The sequence below is a fragment of the Rhinatrema bivittatum genome, chromosome 1 (genome assembly GCF_901001135.1).
Source record: "Rhinatrema bivittatum chromosome 1, aRhiBiv1.1, whole genome shotgun sequence".
Lineage (NCBI taxonomy): Eukaryota > Metazoa > Chordata > Amphibia > Gymnophiona > Rhinatrematidae > Rhinatrema > Rhinatrema bivittatum.
This window is the reverse complement of record NC_042615.1, coordinates 593,819,956-593,841,678: the sequence shown is the minus strand read 5'-3', so window position 1 is coordinate 593,841,678 and position 21,723 is coordinate 593,819,956. Positions and strand designations below refer to the sequence as shown.

The following is a 21,723-nucleotide window of genomic DNA, read 5'->3' as shown; positions in this document are numbered from 1 at the left end:
TATTTGGACAACTGGCTGATTTGAGCCAAGTCATTGGAAGAGAGCTGTAGAGTGATTCGCAAAGTGATCTCCCTGTTGCAGGAGCTTGGCCGGGGGTGTGAACCTCGCCAAGAGCAGTCTTCAGCCTGCTCAATCATTGGAATATCTTGGGGTTCGGTTTGACACGAAGCAGGGTGAGGTTTTCCCGCCGGAAGCTCAAATTCAGAAACTTGATGACACAGCGAGTACTTGGCTTAATGGCATCAGCCCTGGAAGTGGTCCCTTGGGCGAGGATGTATATGCGTCCTCTTCAGCGCTCCCTGCTGTCTTGGTGGAACCAACAGTCTCAGGTCTATTCGATTGGGCTCCTTCTGCTGATGGAAACTTCTCCCAACTGCAGTGGTTTCTGCAGGCGGATCATCTAAGGAAAGGAGTTTCCCTAGCACTTTTGGACTGGCTAGCACTGACCACAGATGCCAGCCTCCTTGGTTCGTGTGCTCACTATCATGAGCTGATGGCACAAGCGCTCTGGAATATTAGGCAGCTGGAAGCCAGGGTGGTCCTATTGGTATGTTTGCAGTTCAGTGACAGGCTGCAGGGTCATTCGGTCAGGATAATGTCTGACAATGCAACGACTGTGGCTTACATCAGTTGGCAGGGAGAAATCAAGAGCTAGCAAGTTTTGCTGGAAATAGATCAGAACAGAATGTTGGGAATTATGCAAACAGAATGTTGGGAATTATTAGAAAGGGAATGGTGAATAAAACGGAAAATGTCATAATGCCTCTGTATCGCTCCATGCATCGCTCCATGGTGAGACCGCACCTTGAATACTGTGTACAATTCAGGTCGCTGCATCTCAAAAAAGATATAATTGCGATGGAGAAGGTACAGAGAATGGCTACCAAAATGATAAGGGGAATGGAACAGCTCCCCTATGAGGAAAGACTAAAGAGGTTAGGACTTTTCAGCTTGGAGAAGAGACGGCTGAGGGGGGATATGATAGAGATGTTTAAAATTATGAGAGGTCTAGAATGGGTAGATGTGAATTGATTATTTACTCTTTCGGATAGTAGAAAGACTAGGGGGCACTCCATGAAGTTAGCATGGGGCACATTAAAACTAATCTGAGAAAGTTCTTTTTTACTCAACACACAATTAAACTCTGGAATTTGTTGCCAGAGGATGTGGTTCGTGCAGTTAGTATAGCTGTGTTTAAAAAAGGATTGGGTAAGTTCTTGGAGGAGAAGTTCATTACCTGCTATTAAGTTCACTTAGAGAATAGCCACTGCCATTAGCAATAGTAACATGGAATAGACTTAGTTTTTGGGTACTTGCCAGGTTCTTATGGCCTGGATTGGCCACTGTTGGAAACAGGATGCTGGGCTTGATGGACCCTTGGTCTAACCCAGTATGGCATTTTCTTATGTTCTTAGTTTATGGAATGGGCAGAAGTGTATCTCTAGATGATCTCAGCCTCACACATAGCAGGAAAAAACAATGTAAGAACAGAAGGGAGAGTTTGGACCCGGGAGAATGGGAATTGTCAGACGAGGCATTTCAACTGATTCTGGATCACTGGGGTCCCCCATTTCTAGATCTGCTGGTGACTTCTCGGAATGCAAAAGTTCCGTGATTCTTCAGTTGCAGGAGAGATCCAAAGTCGTCTGAGATCAATGCCGTGGTGCAGGAGTAGCCAGAAGACAAGTTGCTTTATGCTTTTCCTCCATGGCCCATGTTGGGCTGATTGATCTGAAGGATAGTGCGCCATAGAGGAATGGTGCTCTTGGTTGCTCCAGATTGGCCCAGGAGGCCATGGTATGTGGATTTGCGGCATCTCCTGGGGGGGACTCATCCTTTGATTTCCGGTGCACAGGAACCTGTTAAGACAGGGTCCGGTTCTTCACAAAGATCAAACTCTGTTGTGTCTTGCGGTTATGGCCCTTGAGAGGTCTCTCTTGCTGAAACATGGATTCTCAGTGGCTGTGATTTCCACTTTGCTTAGAGTTAGAAAGTTCTCCACTTCCTTGGCCTATGTGCGGGTTTGGTGAGTGTTTGATGCCTTATGTGAGGATCGAGGTACTCTTCCTCATTCGACCAAGATCCCACTCAGTTTGGAATTTTTGCAGAAAGGCTTCGTCTAAAGGTTTGGCCCTTAATTCCTTAAAGATACAAGTAGCGGCTCTTGCCTGTTTCAGGAGCCAGATAAATGGTGGTTCCTTGTTGGCTCATCCTGATGTGGCCTGTTTCCTGAAAGGAGTAAAACATCTTCGTCTTCCCTTACGGTTTCCTGTACCCTTATGGAGTCTTAACTTGGTCTTGGATTTATTAGTGGGTCCTATGTTTAGACCAATGTGTAACTTGTCCTTGCAGTTACTGACCTTGAAAACTGTTTCTTATGGCAATTTGTTCTGTGTGGAGAGATTCTGAGCTGCAGGCCTCGCCTTGCCGGGAGCCATTCCTTTAGGTGACTCCAGGGGCGATACAGCTGCGTGCTGTTCCTTCCTTTTTGCCGAAGGTGGTCATGAATTCCACTTGAATCAGTCCATCTCCCTGCTGTCTCTGGACAGAGAGAGAATTGTTGAGGAATATCGTCTGTTGTGACCCTTGGATGTCAAGAGACATATCGTCCGGTATCTGTAGGTTACTGAGCCTTTACGGAAAACAGATCGCCTGTTTGTCCTTCACGGAGTACTAAACAAAGAGAGCTGGCCTCGCGAGCTACAATAGCTGGCTGGATTAAGGAGGTAGTCATGGCAGCATACGTTGATGCTGGCAAGCAGTTTCCTAGTCAGTTTAGGGTTCATTCCATTAGGGCTCAGGCGGTGTCATGGGCAAAAGCTAGGTTGCTATCTCCTTTCGACATTTACCGAACTGTGATGTGGTCCTCCTTACACATCTTTTCCAGGTGTTATCGTCTGGATGTGCAAGCCCAGGACAGGGCGCAGCCTTTGCACGAGCGGTTTTGACACAACTGTGGGCAGCCTCCTGCCCTATTCAGGAGTAGCTTCGGGACATCCCACTTGCTTCTGGATTCATGTGACTAGACTCTTAAGAAATGAGAAATTACTACTTACCTGATAATTTCCTTTTCTTTAGGACAGTCAGATGAATCCAGCTCCCCTCCCTTGGCTGCCGAATGATCGTGATATGGTCTTTTTGTGTGACTATGTGTTACAGGGATTACAGATAAGTGTTAGCCCAGTCCCTAGACTAGTGTTAATACATTTCTTATCCGAGCTCAGTGTTTGCTGTTGGCTGAGTATTGACATGGTTATCTGTTTTTAAATAAGTTTTTTTGCTAGTCTGTCCACAGTTGGCTTTTGAAGAGAATATTGGCAGGCTGGTGTCACTGCAGGGGTGTATATACTGTGACGTCAGTTTGCTCCATCTCCATCTGCTGGTAGAGGTGCATAACCCACTTGTTCTAGATTCATCTGACTGTCCTAAAGAAAAGGAAATTATCAGGTAAGTAGTAATTTCTCCCTTTTATTGTAGCAGATGATCTTCTGCTTTAGCTTTAGTATCACTAGGTAGAGTTGCATAGAATGGGCACTCCAAAACACTTATATACTGTATGACATCTAGTTTATGGATAAATGTATTGCACCCTGCCCTGAACTACGGAAGGACGGGTAATAAATATTTTAAATAAAATAAATAAAGTGCAGTATTCCTGCTGCCACCATTAGGAGAGCTGTTTAGGAATGAAAATGGAACCCATTTCCTTTTTTTGGACTCTTTTTTTTTTTTTTTTTTTTTTAATAATTTTCAAAATTACAATTCCCGGCACTTTGCCACAAGAAATATATCATCTTGAACATTAGTTCACAATTTGGGGATGGGCAATGGGTGAAGTTAGCATTAAAAAGAAAAGGGAAAAAGACAGAAGAAAAGTTGGCAGCTAGCTACCGAGGTAGCAAATCTGTTCCTGTGTCCTTGACAGTGGCTTCCCAAATACGAAAGAAGAAAGTTGTGAAGGTTCAAAGAAACTATACTTCACCCCATGAGATATCTCAGCCCATTTGCATGGGTACATAACACAGAAGTTTGCCCCCTTTTGCAATACCTATGATGTCAAAATGTTTTCTCTTTTTTTTTTTTTGTGTTGCAAAGGCAACATTGGAAATATTCTTATTTTATGATTCTTGAATAAAAAAAGTCATGATGTTTAAAGAAATATCTCAAAAGGAAGTCTCTATCAGTATCAAAGGCCAGTTGTAGAAGTAAAGGAGCAGTCATCAAACTATCCAAGTCCGATTTTTCCAAGATTTGTAAAATATCAAATTTAGCATTTGATGAGGGATTCTATCAATCTCCAGAGATCAACTTCTTATCCTGGGAAGGTGGAAGGTAAATCCTGGAAATTGGAGGAAACGCTGCCTCTGGAACCTTCAATACTGCCAAACATTTCTTAAACATAACATAGGTGGTGGTACTGCAATTTCTTTAGGAAAAATTTTCAAGGTTATGTAGCGACCAAAAATAGGGAGATCGGTAAAAGAAAATATTCTTTATTCTCACAGTATGTAGGCCCGACTCTGGCCGAGTTTCGCTCTGTTCGTTGAGCTGCCTCAGCGCTATTGTGTGGAGTATTCAGCTTTTCTCAAAACGAACAACGAATGTCACATCCAATTTTCTCATAATTCCTCGACAATAGGCCGTGTTGAGTGCTCGCCTGTCAGCACATTTCATCCTCTATTTGCACATGTTTCTTTAACGTTAACAAGCTTCATGTAGTTGTTTGCACTTATTCTCTTAATTTCGGAGTCGCCGAGAGTGTGCTTGTCAGGTTTACTGTCTTTATGTCAACACCCACTGGTGATACTTAAGGATCTAAACAAAGTTGCGTCGAGATAAAAAAGTATACTTTTCAGCGTCTTTCCTGCTGACATTCTGGAGCTAGGGCCAGCTGCCTCTTTTTGATTCGTTGGCTCAATGTTTATTTTGTACTTCATGTATAAAGATATTCCTCTCACATTTTAACTTTTCCTATCCTTTCTGCAAAGAGCAGTCTGTTATGTTTACCTGCCAGTTCTGATTCTGTTATAACTAGAGCAGTATTCTCTTCCAGGGACTCTACTGATGAGCTAAATATTTTAATCATAAGAACACAAAAACATAAGAATGATCAAGCTGGGTCAGAGCAATGATCCTTTTGCTGAAATGCCAATTTCCTGTACCTGTTCTTCTCTGATCCAATAACACTCACCCACTTATTCTTTCCCTCGCTACTAAAATCTTACAGGATCGGAGTCTTACCCCCCTTATTAAGATTACCATTAACTATGGAATATGATTATCATTAGTTTAATTGTTAGATATACTTAATATTTGTACTTAATGTTGTTCTTAATTTATTGTTAATAGATTTATTATGTACACATTATTTCATTTTGATTGTAAAGCTTGTTGCTGGTTTATCGTTTACTGTAAACCGAGGTGATGTTATTAACGTGCCGCGGTATATAAAAAACTACGAAATAAATAAATAAATAAATAAAGGAGCAGCTCCCCTAGCTGTACTAGTAGGAGAACCCTGTCAATTTGTCAAGTTCCTCATACCCATCCCCTTTTTACTTAGCGCTGTCACAGTAACTGTACACCAGCCCTTTTCCAATACTTCATTGCCATTATTACCATGTTTCCTAGTTACTTAGGCTTTCATCACTTTCCCCTGATGAACCAAGCTTAAAGCCCTCCTCACTGGGTAGATAAATCTATGAGCAAAGATACCACTTTCAAGAAATGGAAAGAGTATCCCATCATAACACTCCATTTTCTTGAAGTATGATACTGGGATCCAAGAAATTAAAGTCTGGTCATCAATGCCATCCCTGCAGCTCAAGCTTTCCATTGCTATTCCTTTCCCCTTGACTTGGAAGGACTGATGAAATCACCACCTATACTCTCAGTGCCATGTAGTCCTTCTGATCTGCTCAGGGTGATATCATTGGTGCTTGCTTAGATGTGGTGGTCGGAGAACTTGAGTTCCAGCAAGCTTTCTGTTGTGTCTTGAATTTGGGCTTCTGATAGGTAGCACAGTGTCTCTGGGTCCCTGTGCCATTTGGAAGGTGGACACCAATAGCAACAAGTCTCCTATTGTGTTCTATTTCTGTACTTTTGCATGTTGTGTCTTCCTGCTTTGGTTATTCTAGGTCTGCATATAAGTCTTGTAACTGATGGATTCTCAAAGGTGGCTTGCTCTTTGCTCTTAGAAGAGGCTGTCTTCTAGTTTTTGTGTAAATGGGATGGTTTATTCCTTCTCCATTAGTTGCTCTTCTCTAACTGGCTGTTAATCATGGACCTTGACATCTTCCTGCTTTGCTATAAAATCTTCCTGAATGCTCATCAGTCTGGTCACCACCCCCTGCAGCTACCTTGCCTGCTCCCTGAGAGATTTCACCAGTTATCTCTCACAATGGATATAATCCATAGCCTGACACGTATTTCCTGGAGCATACATGTCACATTCCCAACAAACGGGCCGATACAGTAAAGTCCGCGGGAGAGCGGACGAACGCCCGCTCTCCTGGCGCGCGCACCGGCCCTTCGCCAGTGCGCGCGATTCTCTATTTAAATTAGGTGACGCGGTAGATCCGGATAAAAGGAGGCGCTAGGGACACTAGCATGTCCCTAGCGCCTCCTTTTTGACAGGAGCGGCGGCTGTCAGCGGGTTTGACAGCTGACGCTCAATTTTGCCGGCCTCGGTTCTCGAGCCCGCTGACAGCCACGGGCTCGGAAACCGGACGCCGGCAAAATTGAGCGTCCGGTTTTCAGCCCGACAGCCGCGGGCCGAATTCAAAATTTTTTTTTTTTTTTTTTTTTTTTTTTTTTACTTTTCGGGACCTCCGACTTAATATTGCTATGATATTAAGTCGGAGGGTGCACAGAAACGCAATTTTTACTGCTTTTCTGTGCACTTTCCCGGCGCCAGAAGAAATTAGCGCCGACCTTTGGGTCGGCGCTAATTTCTGAAAATAAAATGTGCTGCTTGGCTGCACATTTTACTTTCTGTATCCCGCGCGCATACCTAATAGGGCCATCAACTTGCATTTGCATTTTGAGGGTGCTATTAGGTGCCGTGGGTTGGACGTGCGTTTTCCTCCCCTTACTGAATAAGGGATAAGGGAAAACGTGCGTCCAAGAGCAGGCTAACAGTGCGCTCCATCGACCTGTAAGTGAGATCAGAATCTGGGCGGAAGCATCCTGTGTAGAAGATCCAATTTCAGCGAGGATGAGTTGACAGTGATGATGGGCTTACTGACTGCATATTTCTCCCATTATGGGTGCTCAGCAGCTGACATATTACCTATTGCACCCTGAATTTAAAGAGTAAATCTGAACATAAGTAAATTAGGAACTACAGCAATTGAAAACACTCTAAATATACAATTTTCATGCCGAAAAGGATCACCTCTCTTCCTACTCCTTCAGATTCTTTTCTGCAGTCCTGTGTGCTTGTTACCATATCGCAGGAGTACCATTTTAAAAACATTGGATAGCTTCTCATCCTCCTGCAGCTGTGTAAAAGCTTTTCACAAATCACTGATATCAGGTCTAACAAAGCCCACAACACTCAGACAAATCTGTAACTAAAGTGCCAGAGAAAAAGAAATATATAAATACTCACCAAATAGTCTCTAAGAAATACAACCAAAGATAATCTGCAATACCATCTTGAACTTCATTTTCTGCAGTCCTGTGGGTTCACTTTTGTGGACAGTCACGTTGTACTTGGGTGAAACATAAAGCAGTTTGTTGGTCTTGATTCTGTCTGTGGCATTAGAAGGATTTAGAAGATGATATAAAGCTTTCAAAATGAACGTAATTATACGTGTGTGTGTTGTTTTTATTGGTAGGGTGTGGCGGGGAATCCTATGGTGAAGTCAGTACTGGATAAAACAAAGCATTCGGTGGAGTCCATGATTACCACACTGGATCCAGGCATGGCACCATACATCAGTAAGTATTGCGGAACCAATGTCTTTGCTAATTCCTGGCATAAACTTTACTTGCAGATGTCCAGTTTGCTGAAGGGCAATACCCTAGACACAGAAGATCTTTTTCATGTCACAGTTTATAATTTTATTTTTTTTAACTAGTTTGTATGTTATCCTCAAATAAAAAAAAAATGTTTTAAGTTTTATATTCCACCTTTCATGACTGATCAGCCATTTCAAAGTACAGTATTTTCCGCTCCATAAGACGCACTTTTTTCCCCCCAAAAGTGGGGGGGAAAATGTCTGTGCGTCTTATGGAGCGAATATAAAAAAAAAACACAAAAAAAACCTAACTACAACCCCCCCCCCCACCCCCACCCCCAAAGACCTGCCAAAAGTTCTTGGTGGTCCAGCATGGGTCCAGGAGCGATCTCCTGCACTCGGCTGCCAGTATTCAAAATGGCGCCGATAGCCTTTGCTCTTATTATGCCACAGGGGCTACCGGTGCCATTGGTCGGCCCCTGTCACATGGTAGGAGCAATGGACGGCCGGCGCCATCTTGTGCTCCTACCATGTGACGGGCCGACCAGTAGCCCCTGTGATATAGTAAGGGCAAAGGCTATCGGCGCCATTTTGAATACTGGCAGCTGATGGCCCGAATGCAGGAGATCGCTCCCAGGCCCCCGCTGGACCACCAGGGACTGTTGGCAAGTCTTGGGGGGGTCAGGAGGGTGGGGGGTTGTAGTTAATTAAATTTAAAGAGTTGGGATGGGTTTTTTTGTTTTTGTTTTTCCAACAAAGAGAATGATAAAAGTTTTCTGATCCGGGGAGTGGACAGAAATGGCCCTCCCCAGACCCGAAAATGAAATGGGGACAAAAAAAAACTTTTTATGCCCTCCCCTAATTTGCTCCATAAGACGCACAGATGCCTGGGAACAAAGCCAGTTTAGCACACCATTATTTATTTATTTGTTTTTAATTTTCCTGCACTAAATCCTAGGTGCGTCTTATGGAGCGAAAAATATGGTAAATTACATTCAGGTATTGTAGATAATTTTCCCTGTCCCCAGAAGGCTTACAGTCTTGTATATACCTGAGGCAAGGAAGGGTGAAGTGACTTGCCCAAGAAGTGCCAGTGGGATTTGAACTCCTTGCTTTCTGGTTCGCAGCTTACTGCTCTAACCACTAGACTGCTCCTCCTCACCATGCTTTTCAAAACAGTTCATTGTCAGAGTGGATGTTTTAAACCATGTTTGCTTATATTGAGTCCTTGTAGATAAACTTGAAAGTATTTCTTCCAGTTAGAGTAAAACCCCACAGAATTAAATGGATGTTACAGTTTGTTTTTTTTGGCTTGTCCCTTTGTTTTAATTCTTGTGCCTTCAATCCCTGCTCTCTAGCCTGCATGCTTGGTCAGCTCTCTTGCTATCTGAGCAGCAGCCATCGTCCTGCTCTCTGTGAATTACGTAGGCCCACTAGTGCTTAATGCAAGGGGGATCTGACTCCAGATCCCCTGTGCTGCAGTACACAAGAGCCAGCCTCATTAATACAAATGTTAGGTGGCTCACATATCTTAAAGAATTCTGTAAGATAAACCAAAATAGTTTTGTAGTTTGGAATATTTCAGCTAAAATTCTATTTTAATATAGCTTTGTATCCAGAATCAACAGTGTCCATTGAAGTCAGAGAGGTATAATTAAACAGAGGCATAATAAAACAGAACACTGTAATTTATGCAGTAAAAAAAATTCCATCAAACTAACTACATGACAAGAAATAAATGTTTTTGAGCAAATTATTTTCTAAAGATAATTTTAGAGTAAGAGTCATTCTTATTGTTTTAAGCAGGTTTGTTTTTTTTTGAAGACACAATACTTTTTCAGTCAACCATCTTTTTAAAACTGTACACCTCACCAGCTGGGCCTATCCTTGTGTCTAGGAGCAATGCCATATCATCCTGAGATGGGGATGAGTTGACATTGTTATTTATTTATTTAAAAAGTTTTATATCCCGCACAATTAGGCATTTACATGTCCGTCTAGGCGGTTTACAATCAAACACAATTTAAGACAAACTTAGCAAGACAGAAAGAACAAAGTTTTTATAGAAAGTTTAACATCATAATGGTCCAGCCAGAATAACGTGTTGATTATTGTACATGGTAAGCATCCTTAAATAGATAGGTTTGGTCTGGTCCTGGTACTTGGCATGAGATGGATGCTTGAGGGGTGGGAAACAAGAAGACTCCTCCCTTTACATGGAAACTGTTGATATGCTGGGAACTCTTGCGTTTAAAAGCTAATATTTCCTGTTTATACCCCAGATCAGTCCAGACAAATAGGTTTTGCATCCCTACCAACAGATGGAGACAAAGAATAAAAACTTTTCAGACACTGCTATATAACCGGGAGTGACACCTGCAATCCCTTAGTATTTCTCTGTCTCTAGCAGATAATAGAGATGCAAACCTGCAGTCTGGGGGGTGGGGGGAAGAGACAGAAAAAGCAGAAGAGGATGCTGCCTGAATTGTTAGGTTCCTTCGTGGGCCATCCCTCATGTAGAGCCAGGCAATAAGGGGGTTTTGATCCTTTTTCTGGCTCGGCCTGCAGCATCCGGAGGGGTTGAAACTAGGGGTTCTGGTTCCCTCATCCCCTCTGAGCTCTTCTCAATTGCAACCAATGGCCAGAAGCAAGGAGTATATTTTGCTCCTATGCTTTGATAAGATATGCAGCGCCTTTAATAAATAAAAATAGCCTAATAAGGGGCCAATCAGTTTGTGAGTGCTGGGGTGAGAGAAAGTGCTGGCGTCTTGGGAGTAGCACTGGGGGCCTGGGGCAGCTCTGAAGGGGGTGACTTGTACTGATGGTGGACTCTCTTCAGCTAACGGCAGAGAGTGCAAGAGTGATTGCGTCACATGCGCTCCAGGCATGGTGCTGACCGTGGAGCATGGGAGAATCTGTCGGGCCTAAGGTTAGAGACGCGAGCATCTCAGTTCAGCCACGCTTTGCTCAGACTGTGCCTCTGGGAGGGGAGAGAATCTCCGCTGAGGCATCATGCGGCAGGCATCATTCAGTTGGCAGAACCTGTTCCCTCTATGTACCAGGATCAGCCCAGGCCGTGGGTTGTTTCCCAGAGGCCATTTTAAATTCATGCAGCAGAAAGCAGGCAGCTGCAAGAATCCAGGGACTCCCCTTCCTTGCTATCACTGATGGTCCAAACTGCTGGGAAGGACCAGGAAAGTGGGGGGCTGACCAAGGACTTGGTGGATGTCGGGCTCAGTGATTTGGAGGACTTCTCCATAGATGTTGTTCTGCTTCTCCACAAGGCTTATCTGGCCAGCAGGGGATGAATGACTCCTGACTCAGAAGTCTCAGTGCCTCACTAAGGAGGGCTAAGATGAACCCGCATGGAAGATCGGGGGTCTTCTCCACCACTTGGGTCTTGGACATCCGTCGGGAGATGCAGATGGGGTCTCCATGGATTCTGATGGTTCTGACGAACCGCAGGAAGCTCATGGAAGTGATCCTGGAAATGACCCTGTTGAGATAGATCCGGATGTGAACAAGGATGTGTCTGACCCGAGGAGGTTCCGGCCACAGAAGGGTTGTCCGTTTATTCCAGGAGGAGGAGTTGCATTCTCTTATTTCCCATGTTCTGGAAGAACTGGGGATTAAAGTCACTCAGGAGTCTGATTATGAGGGGGTGGACCTGCTCCTGGAATGGTGTACATGGACCTCCAAAGGCCTTTTCTTTGCTGAAGAAGGTAAAGAAGCTGGTGAGCTGGGAATAGGATACTCCTGAGGTAGGCCTCAAGGTAGGCAGGGCAATGGCAAAGTTATATCCTTTGCTAGAGGAGACTTTGGATGGATGCTTTTGGTTTCAGCAGTGACTAAGAAGGTGACCATCCCTGTAGCGGGGTCAGCTGCATTTAATGGATGTCCAAAACCGAAAACTGGAGATTCAGTTGAAGAGGATGTTTGAGGTCTCAGCCTTGCATCTTCAGCAACAATCTGCTCTAGTCTTATGCAAAGGACCTGTATGCGCAGGGTGCAGAAAGCGCAGGAGAAGGCACCTACCTCTTCGGCCGATTCCAACTGGGCAGCCTGGTTGGCGTTTGGGGTGGCCTATATGGCGGATGCGCTGTATGATTTGGTCTGCACGTCCACCAGGAATGTGATCTCAGCGGTAGCAGTGCGAAGACATCTATGGTTGTGTAATTGATCAGCAGATGTGTGGTCCAAGTCGCAACTGTGCAATCTTCCTTTTAAAGGGAAACTTTTGTTCTGGAGCAGCTATTGAAACATTTGGAAGAGTCTGAAGGAAATAAGTTACAGGAGGATAAGAGCAGCAAGAAGGCTTTTCCGTCTTGATCATGCTTCTGTGATAGGAGGAGATTTCGTTCCAGCACAAATTCTTCAACTTCTGTGCAGAAGCAAAGCTTGGGAAGGTAGCAGTTCTTTCAAGATTCCCATAGAACTCCCCAGGATAATTCCAGTCAAGGAGCCAGAGGAGGAAAGTCCTCACAATGAAGTCAGGCTGGTTCACTCTTCTGTGAAAGCCATTGGAGGGAGTCTAACCCTTTTTTACGAGGAGTGGAGCAGGATCTCGTTGGACTAATGAGTCCTGGAAGTGATAAGAGACAGCTATGCTTTAGAATTTTTTCATCCCATCAGAGAAGTCTACATGGTGTCCCATTGCACATCCCACACCAAATGAGAGGCAGTTCAGAATACATTGCAGCGACTGCAAAGTCTAGGCATGATTGTGCCAGTATCGCTGAAGAACCAGGACCAAGGAAGGTACCCAATTTACTTTGTGATTCCCAAAAAGGAGGACACCTATTGGCCCATTCTGGATCTACAGAAGGTCAATGCAGCATTATGGGTGCTGTATTTTCACATGGAGACGTTCTGGCTGGAGATAGCTGCAGCTCACAAAGGGGAGTTTCTGCATCGTTGGACTTAATGGAAGCCTATCTGCACATCCCCATGCGATCAGAGCATCAGAAGTTCCTATAGTTCATGGTGCTAGGGCAGCAATTTCAGTTTCAAGCTCTTCCTTTTGGGTTAGCGACAGTGCCACAGACTTTCACAAAGGTGATGGTGGTGGTGGCTGAGGCACTGAGAAGGGAAGGGATTCTAGTTCACCTGTACTTGAACGACTGGCTCATCTGAGCAAAGTTAGGATTGGAGTGTCACTGGTCGATTCAGCGATTCATAGAGCTGTTACAGTCTTTGGGCTGGGTGATAAATCTAACAAAGGCAATCCAGTGTCGTTCCAGTCGGAGTACCTGGGGGCACAGTTCGATACTCATATTGGCAAGGTATTCCTTACCTCGAAGAGGGTGGTAAAGTTGCAGGCACAGGTGGATCGGCTGCTGCGGCTGGCGGTGCCCAGGGTATGGGATTATTTGCAAGTCCTGGGTTCTATGGCGTCTACACTAGCATTAGTTCCCTGGGCATTTGCTCAAAAAAGTGCCAGAGGGCACTTTTTTGTCTTGTTGGAATCCACTGTCGAAGGAGTTTTACCTCCCTTTGCCACTTCAGAGGTGTTTCAGATCCAGTCTCTCATGGTGGCTGTTTCACCCCAGTTTGGAGAAAGAGGTGGATCTGGAGGTTCCGGACTGGATGGTGGTGAACTCGGATGCCAGCCTCAAAGGTTGGGGAGCTGTTTGTCAAGGACGGACAGCTCAAGGTCTGTGGTTGACAATGAAAGTGTCCTGGTCTATCAATTGTTTGGAAACAAGAACTGTTCACAGGGCGTTAGTTTCTTTCCTTCTGCAGGTCCGAGGCAAGACTGTGAGAGTTTTCTCGGATCATGTAACGACAGTAGTGTATATCAGTCGTCAGGGTGGGCCGAAAAGTTGCTTTGTAGCTCAGGAAACCCAGGAACTGTTTGTCGGGGCAGAGCAGCATCTGGCAGGGTTAGCAAAGTCTCATGTGGCCAGAGTGGATAATTTGCAGGCGGATTATCTCAGGTAGTAGTTAGACCCGGGGGAATGGAAGTTGTCCACAGAGGCCGTAAACCTCATTTGAGCCAGTTTGGGGGCAGTCCCCAGCTGGCTTTTATGGCATTGGGAGGCAATGCCAAGGCAGTTTGATTCTTCAGTCGTAGGCAAGAGGTCTGGTCCGATGAGATGGATGCTGTGGTCCATCCTTGGCCAATTAAGATCCTGCTGTACATGTTTCCTCCATGGCTTCTTGTTGGCTGAGTGTTGCTTCGCATAGAGCAACACCAAGGAAGGATTAATCTGGTAGCACTGGAGTGGCTGCGCCATCCGTTGTTTGTGGATCTGGTTCATCTTGCAGTAGACAGTCCCATAAAATTGACTCATCTGCAGGGGTTACTTTGGCAAGGGCCCATCTTGTGGATCGGGTAGATCACTTTTCTTTTGCGGCTTGGCTTTTGAGAGGAAGCGGTCACGATTGAAAGGGTATTCAGAACTGGTTATTTCTACTTCTTTACAGACTAGGAGGCTATCCAGTTCTCTAGTTTATGTCCAAGTGTAGAGAGTGTTTCAGTTGTGGTGTTTGGAGGAAGATCTTGAGCCTTTGCGGGAGATCTTAGCTTTTTTGCAACAGGGCTTAGGAAAGGTACTGACCTATAATTTGCTCCAGGTGCAGGTGGCAGCCTTAGGATGTCTTCAAGTTAAGCTACGGCTTCTCATCTGGACATCATGCAGTAGACCTCTCATCTGGACATCATGCGTTTTCTAAAGGGGGTGAAACATTTGCATTCGCCATTTAATAGGAAGTGTCCATCGAGGAGCCAGTGGACTTCCTTTTGAGCTGTTATGACGGGCATTTCTGAAGGACCTCACCTTGAAGTCTGTTTTCCTGGTGGCATTGGTCTGCCAAGCAGATTTTGGAGCTTTAAGCTTTGTTGGTGTAGAGATCTTTTCCGACGGATTACAGATGCTGGGGTCTCGTTGCATACAATGCCTTCCTTTTTACTAAAGGCCATCTCCTCGTTTCATCTGAACCAGATGGTGGAGCTTCCTGAGTTTCCGCATTTGTTGTCTGAGGCGTTGCATGCAAGGGAGCATCACTTATTGGATGTTCATTGGACTCTGCTATAGTACCTTAAGGTCACAAACAGTTTTCGACATTCGGATCATCTGTTTATCTTGTGCAGTGGAGCAAAGAAAGGAAGTAAGGCGTCTAAGGCCACAATTGTTCGATGGTTGAAGGAAACATATTTTGTGAAGGTTGGGCAGTCCCAGAAGGGTTGTGTGCGCACTTTACTAGGGCGCAAGCAGCCTCTGGGCGGAATGTCAGCTCGTGTCACTGCAGGAAATCTGTAGGACAGCAACATGGTCATCGTTCACACTTTTACCAAACATTACTAATTTGGATGTTCAGGTGCTGGAGGAGGCTGCGTTTGGGGAGAGTGTGTTACAAGCGGATCTTTCAGGTTTCCGCCCAGTGTGGGGAAGCTTGAGTATATCCCACTTGTCTGGACTGATCTGGGGTATGAACAGGAAAGGAAAATTTGGTTCTTACCTGCAAATTAAATTTTTGTTCCTGGAATACTACAGATCAGTCCAGAAGCCCGTCCCTTTGGTTTCAAAAGACAGTTATTGCTTCGGTATATTTATAATGCAGGACTTACTATGTGTATATAGGTTGAACCTATAGGACTGAAGGTATTCGGTTCCTTTGTTAGATGTGAGGGCTTCAGTTCAGGGGGCTCCAACCTTTTGTTCTCTGTTCACCTGAAAGGGGGGAGAGTTGATTTGAGTTTTGATAGTTTCATTCTATTTTGGCTTGGGTATAGGTCAATGCTGAGGGACTACAGGTGGCGCACTCTGTTATATAGTAGTGCTTGAAAGGTTTCTATTCTCTGCCCTCCATCTACTGGTAGGGATACAAAACCCACTTGTCTGAACTGATCTGTGGTATTCCAGGAACGAAAATTAGCAGGTAAGAACCAATTTTCCTTTTCTGCTCCCTTGTTTGTTTTTTCCAGCATTAAAATGCATAGTTTCTATGAAGGAAAGTAATTGTCAGATTAAAAAAAAAAAAAAAAAGTCAGTCCATTTTTCCCTGCTAAGCCCTTCCTTCCATGACATTTATTTCAAGAAGTATCCAGCCTTCTTAAGCACTGTCTTGTAAAGGTCACCTAATTTATGAACCTTCAAAAGTGATGATTAAAATCACCATTTGCTGCTACTTTTCTCTCAGCATTTTTGTGGCAGGCCAGCATAACTCTGTATGAGGCAGTATCTTGCCTTTTGCTCCTAAATATTTTTCATTTCACTAAAGCTCAAAGGATGAACAATGCTCAGAATAAGAGATGAGATGCATCACCTAATCTAGCAATGTGAATGTTCTCCAGTGCTTTTTGATTGACAGGATAGTCACATCCACCTTTTCCCTTCAGCTGGAACTGATCCTCGCATACACATTTCTAAAAGAATCCCCAAAGCTCTCAACGTCTGCTGATGCGGTGTGTGGTTTAGAATTTGGATTGTAACTTAATTTATCTTTGGTGTTTTTCTATGCATTGCTCTGCCAGAAGAGCACATTACATATTAGAAAAAGAAGCATAGAGGTTGCTAACAAGGGCCATGATCAACAGCTACCTAAAATGAGGCCTAATATGGAATATTGCATTCCAGAAATAGAAGACAAAAAGCCTACTGGTTGAAACATTTTACCTTACAGCTAAATTTAAAATCATCACATTATCTAATTTCAGCCACTTTCCGTCTTTGATTGCTCCATATGCTTGTTTTTACTAGGGGGATAATTTTCTAAATAGCAAAGGTATTTGCTGCGCCTGTGGATACTTTAACCCCTTGGACTTTGCACAAGTTCTCAAAGAGAATGTACGCGCGCAATTTCCCTTTTTGAAAATTGCCTAGAGAAGAGGAAAACGTGCCTGCAGAGATTTGCATCTGCCTTTTCTGCGGGTACGTCCCCCCCACCACCTTCCAAACACGTGTAGTTTTGAAAGTGTTGTAGTATTCCGTGCCCTAACAGCCCTCCGGGAGCATGTCAACTCAGTGGGGCTGATGCAATATAGTGCGCACAGCTTAACGTGTGGTTGGACGTGCGATTTGGATGTTCTAAAATAACTCCTGATGCAATAAAGGGATTAGCGCGTCCAAAACCTGCGTCGAAACAAGCGCGTAGCTAATAGCACTCATCACATGTAAATGCCTTGTAGATGAGGCTACTAGCTATTGCCCACGATGCAGAAATCCCCCCACCCCCCTCCCCGTGCCCAATGGGCACTCGTTAATGCAGCAAGGGCTCAAGAAAAACAAAAAATCCCGCTGTCGGTGGTTTCTCCTATGTAGTGTTGTTGCAATACTAAGATCCATTGCTTACAGGGATTGAAATTTAAAAAATGGGAAGGGCTCAATGACAAAAAAAATTTGTGGGCATACAATATACACGCAGGCGTGCTTGTATATCGTGTGTGTGAGTTATCTGTGGTAGGATAAAACAGACGCAAGTATTGAGTATCCATTTTCCTAACCGGGGCACAGCCACATATCCAGGGTATATACTTTATCCCAGGACAAGCAGGATGCTAGTCCTCACATATGGGTGACATCAGTAATGGAGCCCTATGTACGGAAAACTTCTGTAAAAGTTTCTATGAAACTTTTGACTGGCACCAGAGTGCCTACTGAGCATGCCCAGCATGTCATGATATTCCCTGCCACAGGGGTCTCCCTTTAGTCTTCTTTTTTCCGCGAAGCAATTAGCCTCGCGGTTATCAGGAGTCCTGTGGGATTCTCCACATATTTTTCCTTACGGAAAGCTTCAAAAACTTCAACCGCAAAGGGTCTCCCTTAGTTTAGTCATCGCGGTGAGTTTTTACCGTTCTCGCGGTTCCATTCCGTTTTTTGATTAAAAATAAAATTTACCTGAGTCCTAGGCCGTCGACGGCTGTCCGGCCACAAAATGGCTACAGGTTTTAAAAAATGTCCGAAATGCGCGAGAAATATGTCTATTACAGACCCTCACCAAGACTGTGTACTTTTCCTTGGTGAAGGTCATGATGTAAAAAATTGTCCCTTATGCGCTACGATGACCTTGAAAGGTCGACGTCTACGGATGGACAAAATGGAGCAACTATTCAAGATACAGCTGATTACTGCTCCGCCTACTTCCACACAATCGTCTCCGGCTGGGGCGATTAGGAAAGTAGTATTGAAGAAACTTCACTCAGGTGAGTCGGGAGACGCTCCCTTTTCCTCCCCCTCGCCATCGTCCAGAGCGTCCACATCAAGTAGCGAAAAAGGGCGCGAAAAAGATAAACATCGCCATCGGCATCGCAGGCCGCAAACAACAACCACCGCTCCGATACCCGGCGAGCCATCGGCGGAGGACGGGGCACCGAGTAAGAAAGCCCGGCTCCAAAGTAAGGCTTCCGAGCCACCGACAGGCCAACCCTCGCCGATTCCGGCGGAAGGAATTGTACCTCCTCAGGGCCCTGAGGTCGTACTACTGTCGCCACCACCGCCTCCCCCCATGGGTGCTCTGTTCGCATCATCCATGCGGGCGGAACTTGACAGTTACATACGTCAAGCGGTTAAGGATGCCTTTCTCGAGGCGATGCCACGGCCTGCCACTCCGGTTCTGCCATCGACACCGGTCATAGGAGGATCTCCGGTTCCATCACCGATTCCTTCACTACCGATGCCAAGGAAATCACCGCTCTCCTCGATGGCGCCAATTCCATCACCGGTTCTACCTAGGCCGCAACCACCGGATCCAGCACTGCCGATTCCCCGGTTATCATCGATTCCACTACGGCCATCGACCCCGATGGCACCCTCGATGCCTTCTCAAGAGTCCATTTTTCAACCATTAATGGACAAGCTGGACTCACTAATCCATTGCTTCTCATCTTTTCCACAACCTATAGATGTAGATGACAGTCAAGAGCCAATACCAGGTCCCTCGGGTGTCCCGCCACCCCTCAGACCTCAGACTCCACTATCCGAAATGCCAGCTAAGCCTACTAGGCCGTTGGAGCATCCTCTGGATGATAGTGACCAAGAATTCTCATTGGATGAAGACCTCCTTTCTGAGCCTTCTCCGCCAGAAGATAGAAGAAAGTCACCACCGGAGGATCTGTCTTTCTCCAACTTTATTAAAGAAATGTCTCAAACAATTCCTTTCTCTCTCATTTCTGAAGTAGACAGCAGGCAAAGAACCTTGGAGGTGCTTCAATTCGTAGACCCTCCCAAGGAAATTCTTGCTATTCCTGTTCATGAAGTTTTACAAGAACTTATGTACAGGATATGGGAACACCCTGGTTCGGTGGCAGCTGTAAATAAGCTGGCGGATGCCACTTATCTAGTACAACCCATCCCAGGATTCCAAAAAACTCAACTACCACACCAATCAGTGGTGGTTGAGTCGGCTCAAAAGAAAGCCAAAAGATTAAAACAACATGCCTCCATACCTCCTGGAAAGGATAATAGGTTCTTGGACAATCTTGGCCGGAAGATCTTCCAAGCTGCCATGCTGGTATCTAGGATAAATTCATACCAGCTTTTCATGAATCAATACCAGCGTGACCTATGGAAACAAGTTGAATCCCTGTCTCATCAGTTACCTGACCATCTTCAGGAAGGATTTCACAACCTCGTACATAAAGGCCTAGAGGCAGGGAAACACGAGGTTCGAGCCACGTATGATTCATTTGAAACAGCATCCAGATTGTCTGCATCCGGAATAACAGCTAGAAGATGGGCCTGGCTCAAATCTTCAGAGCTGAGACCAGAGGTACAGGAGCGCTTGGCGGACCTGCCTTGCTTAGGGGAGAACCTCTTTGGCGATAAGGTGAAGGAGGCGGTGGCCACCATCAAAGACCACACAGAAACCCTCAAACAGCTTTCTCAGCTGCCACAAGAGGTACATCAACCTTCAAGGAGACCTCCAAGAAGGGAACAAAGAAAGCCATATTACCGCCCTAGGCGGTATTATCCACCAGTAGCCAGGCCCAGACAACAAAGACCTGCTCAACGGTCTCAGCCTCGCCAAAGACCTGCTAGGCCTCAACAACCTCCGCCTGCGGCGTCCACTTCCGGATTTTGAAGTACAACCAGAGGGCATGAGTCATTCTCAAAATCCTTATCCACAAGTACCGGTTGGAGGCCGAGTTGCTCACCATCTTCAAACTTGGACCTCCATCACTACAGACCAATGGGTACTCTCAATCATATCTCAGGGGTACCACTTGGACTTCCTCACTGTACCAAAAGACAATCCCCCTATTCCGTCTTGGACAGTGTCTCATCATTACACAATCCTGCAAGCAGAATTATCTACCCTCCTGACTGCCAGGGCCATCGAAAGAGTTCCCAGGCCTCAGTGGGGCAGAGGATTCTACTCCCGATATTTCCTCATTCCAGAGAAAACCGGGGGTCTACGTCCTATCCTGGACCTCAGAAATCTCAACAAATTTTTAAAGAAGAAAAAATTCAGGATGGTGTCCTTAGGCACCATGCTACCTCTTCTTCAAAAAGGAGATTGGCTCTGCTCTCTGGATCTTCAAGACGCTTACGCTCACATTCCCATTTTTCCACCTCATCGACAGTACCTGCGATTTCTGGTACAAGGTCAACACTTCCAATACAGGGTGCTACCATTCGGCCTTGCATCAGCACCTCGAGTATTCACAAAATGTCTAGCAGTAGCGGTGGCACATCTTCACAAGCAACAAGTGCATGTGTTCCCCTACTTGGACGATTGGCTCATCAAAAGTCATACACAGAGCGGAGCTGTCACTTCTCTCCATCTCACAATAAGATTGCTTCACTCCTTGGGATTTCTCATCAATTACGACAAATCCCATCTCACACCATCTCACCAGTTGCAGTTCATAGGTGCAGATCTCAACACCATCACAGCAAAGGCCTTTCTTCCGAAAGACCGGGCTCAATCGCTCGTTCTCCTAGTACATTCTATTCGCAATCAACATACAGTCACAGCTCATCAGTGCCTCATCCTACTCGGACACATGGCCTCAACAGTTCACGTCACTCCCATGGCCAGACTGACCATGCGACTAATGCAATGGACACTGAAATCTCAATGGATTCAAGCCATTCAGCCACTGTCCACTCACATCCAGATAACACCAGAGCTGAAGTCTTCCCTTCTCTGGTGGACATCACCAATCAACTTGCTCAAAGGCCTACCTTTCCAGCAACCAGTTCCACAAGTGACTTTAACTACAGATGCGTCCACCTTGGGATGGGGAGCGCACATTGCTCATCTGAAAACACAGGGCAAGTGGACAAATCAAGAAGCCTCCTTTCAGATAAATTTCCTGGAGCTTCGAGCTATACGCTATGCTCTATATGCATTCAAGGACTGCCTTTCACACAAGACTGTTCTGATCCAAACGGACAACACAGTAGCCATGTGGTACATCAACAAGCAGGGTGGTACGGGCTCGTACCTCCTTTGTCAGGAAGCAGCTCAAATATGGGACTGGGCCCTAGCACACTCAATTCTACTACGGGCCACCTACCTAGCAGGCATCCACAACACAGTAGCGGATCGCCTCAGCCGTCACTTCCAACCACACGAGTGGTCCCTCGACCCAGCGATAGCAACCAAGATATTTCAACGCTGGGGTCAACCAACAATAGATCTCTTTGCGTCACATCTGAACTACAAAGTGAACAATTACTGCTCTCTCCTCCGACAACAGAACAGCCTACCAAAGGACGCGTTTGCCCGCCATTGGAACTCAGGCCTGTTATACGCGTATCCACCAATACCGCTCATAACCAAAACATTAGTAAAGCTACAACAGGACAAGGGG

The 21,723-nt window shown here is 45.3% G+C and overlaps 1 protein-coding gene across 4 annotated transcripts in view; it reads left to right on the top strand.

Annotated features, from left to right (window-relative positions):
- The window catches only part of PRRC1 (proline rich coiled-coil 1), a 93,037-nt gene that overhangs the window by 34,106 nt on the left and 37,208 nt on the right, over positions 1-21,723 (top strand). For all 4 annotated transcript variants that reach the window (XM_029619286.1, XM_029619263.1, XM_029619271.1 and 1 more), the window contains one exon: positions 7,842-7,944. In XM_029619286.1, the coding sequence (XP_029475146.1) occupies positions 7,842-7,944 (103 nt within the window). The remainder of the gene's footprint in view (positions 1-7,841; positions 7,945-21,723) is intronic.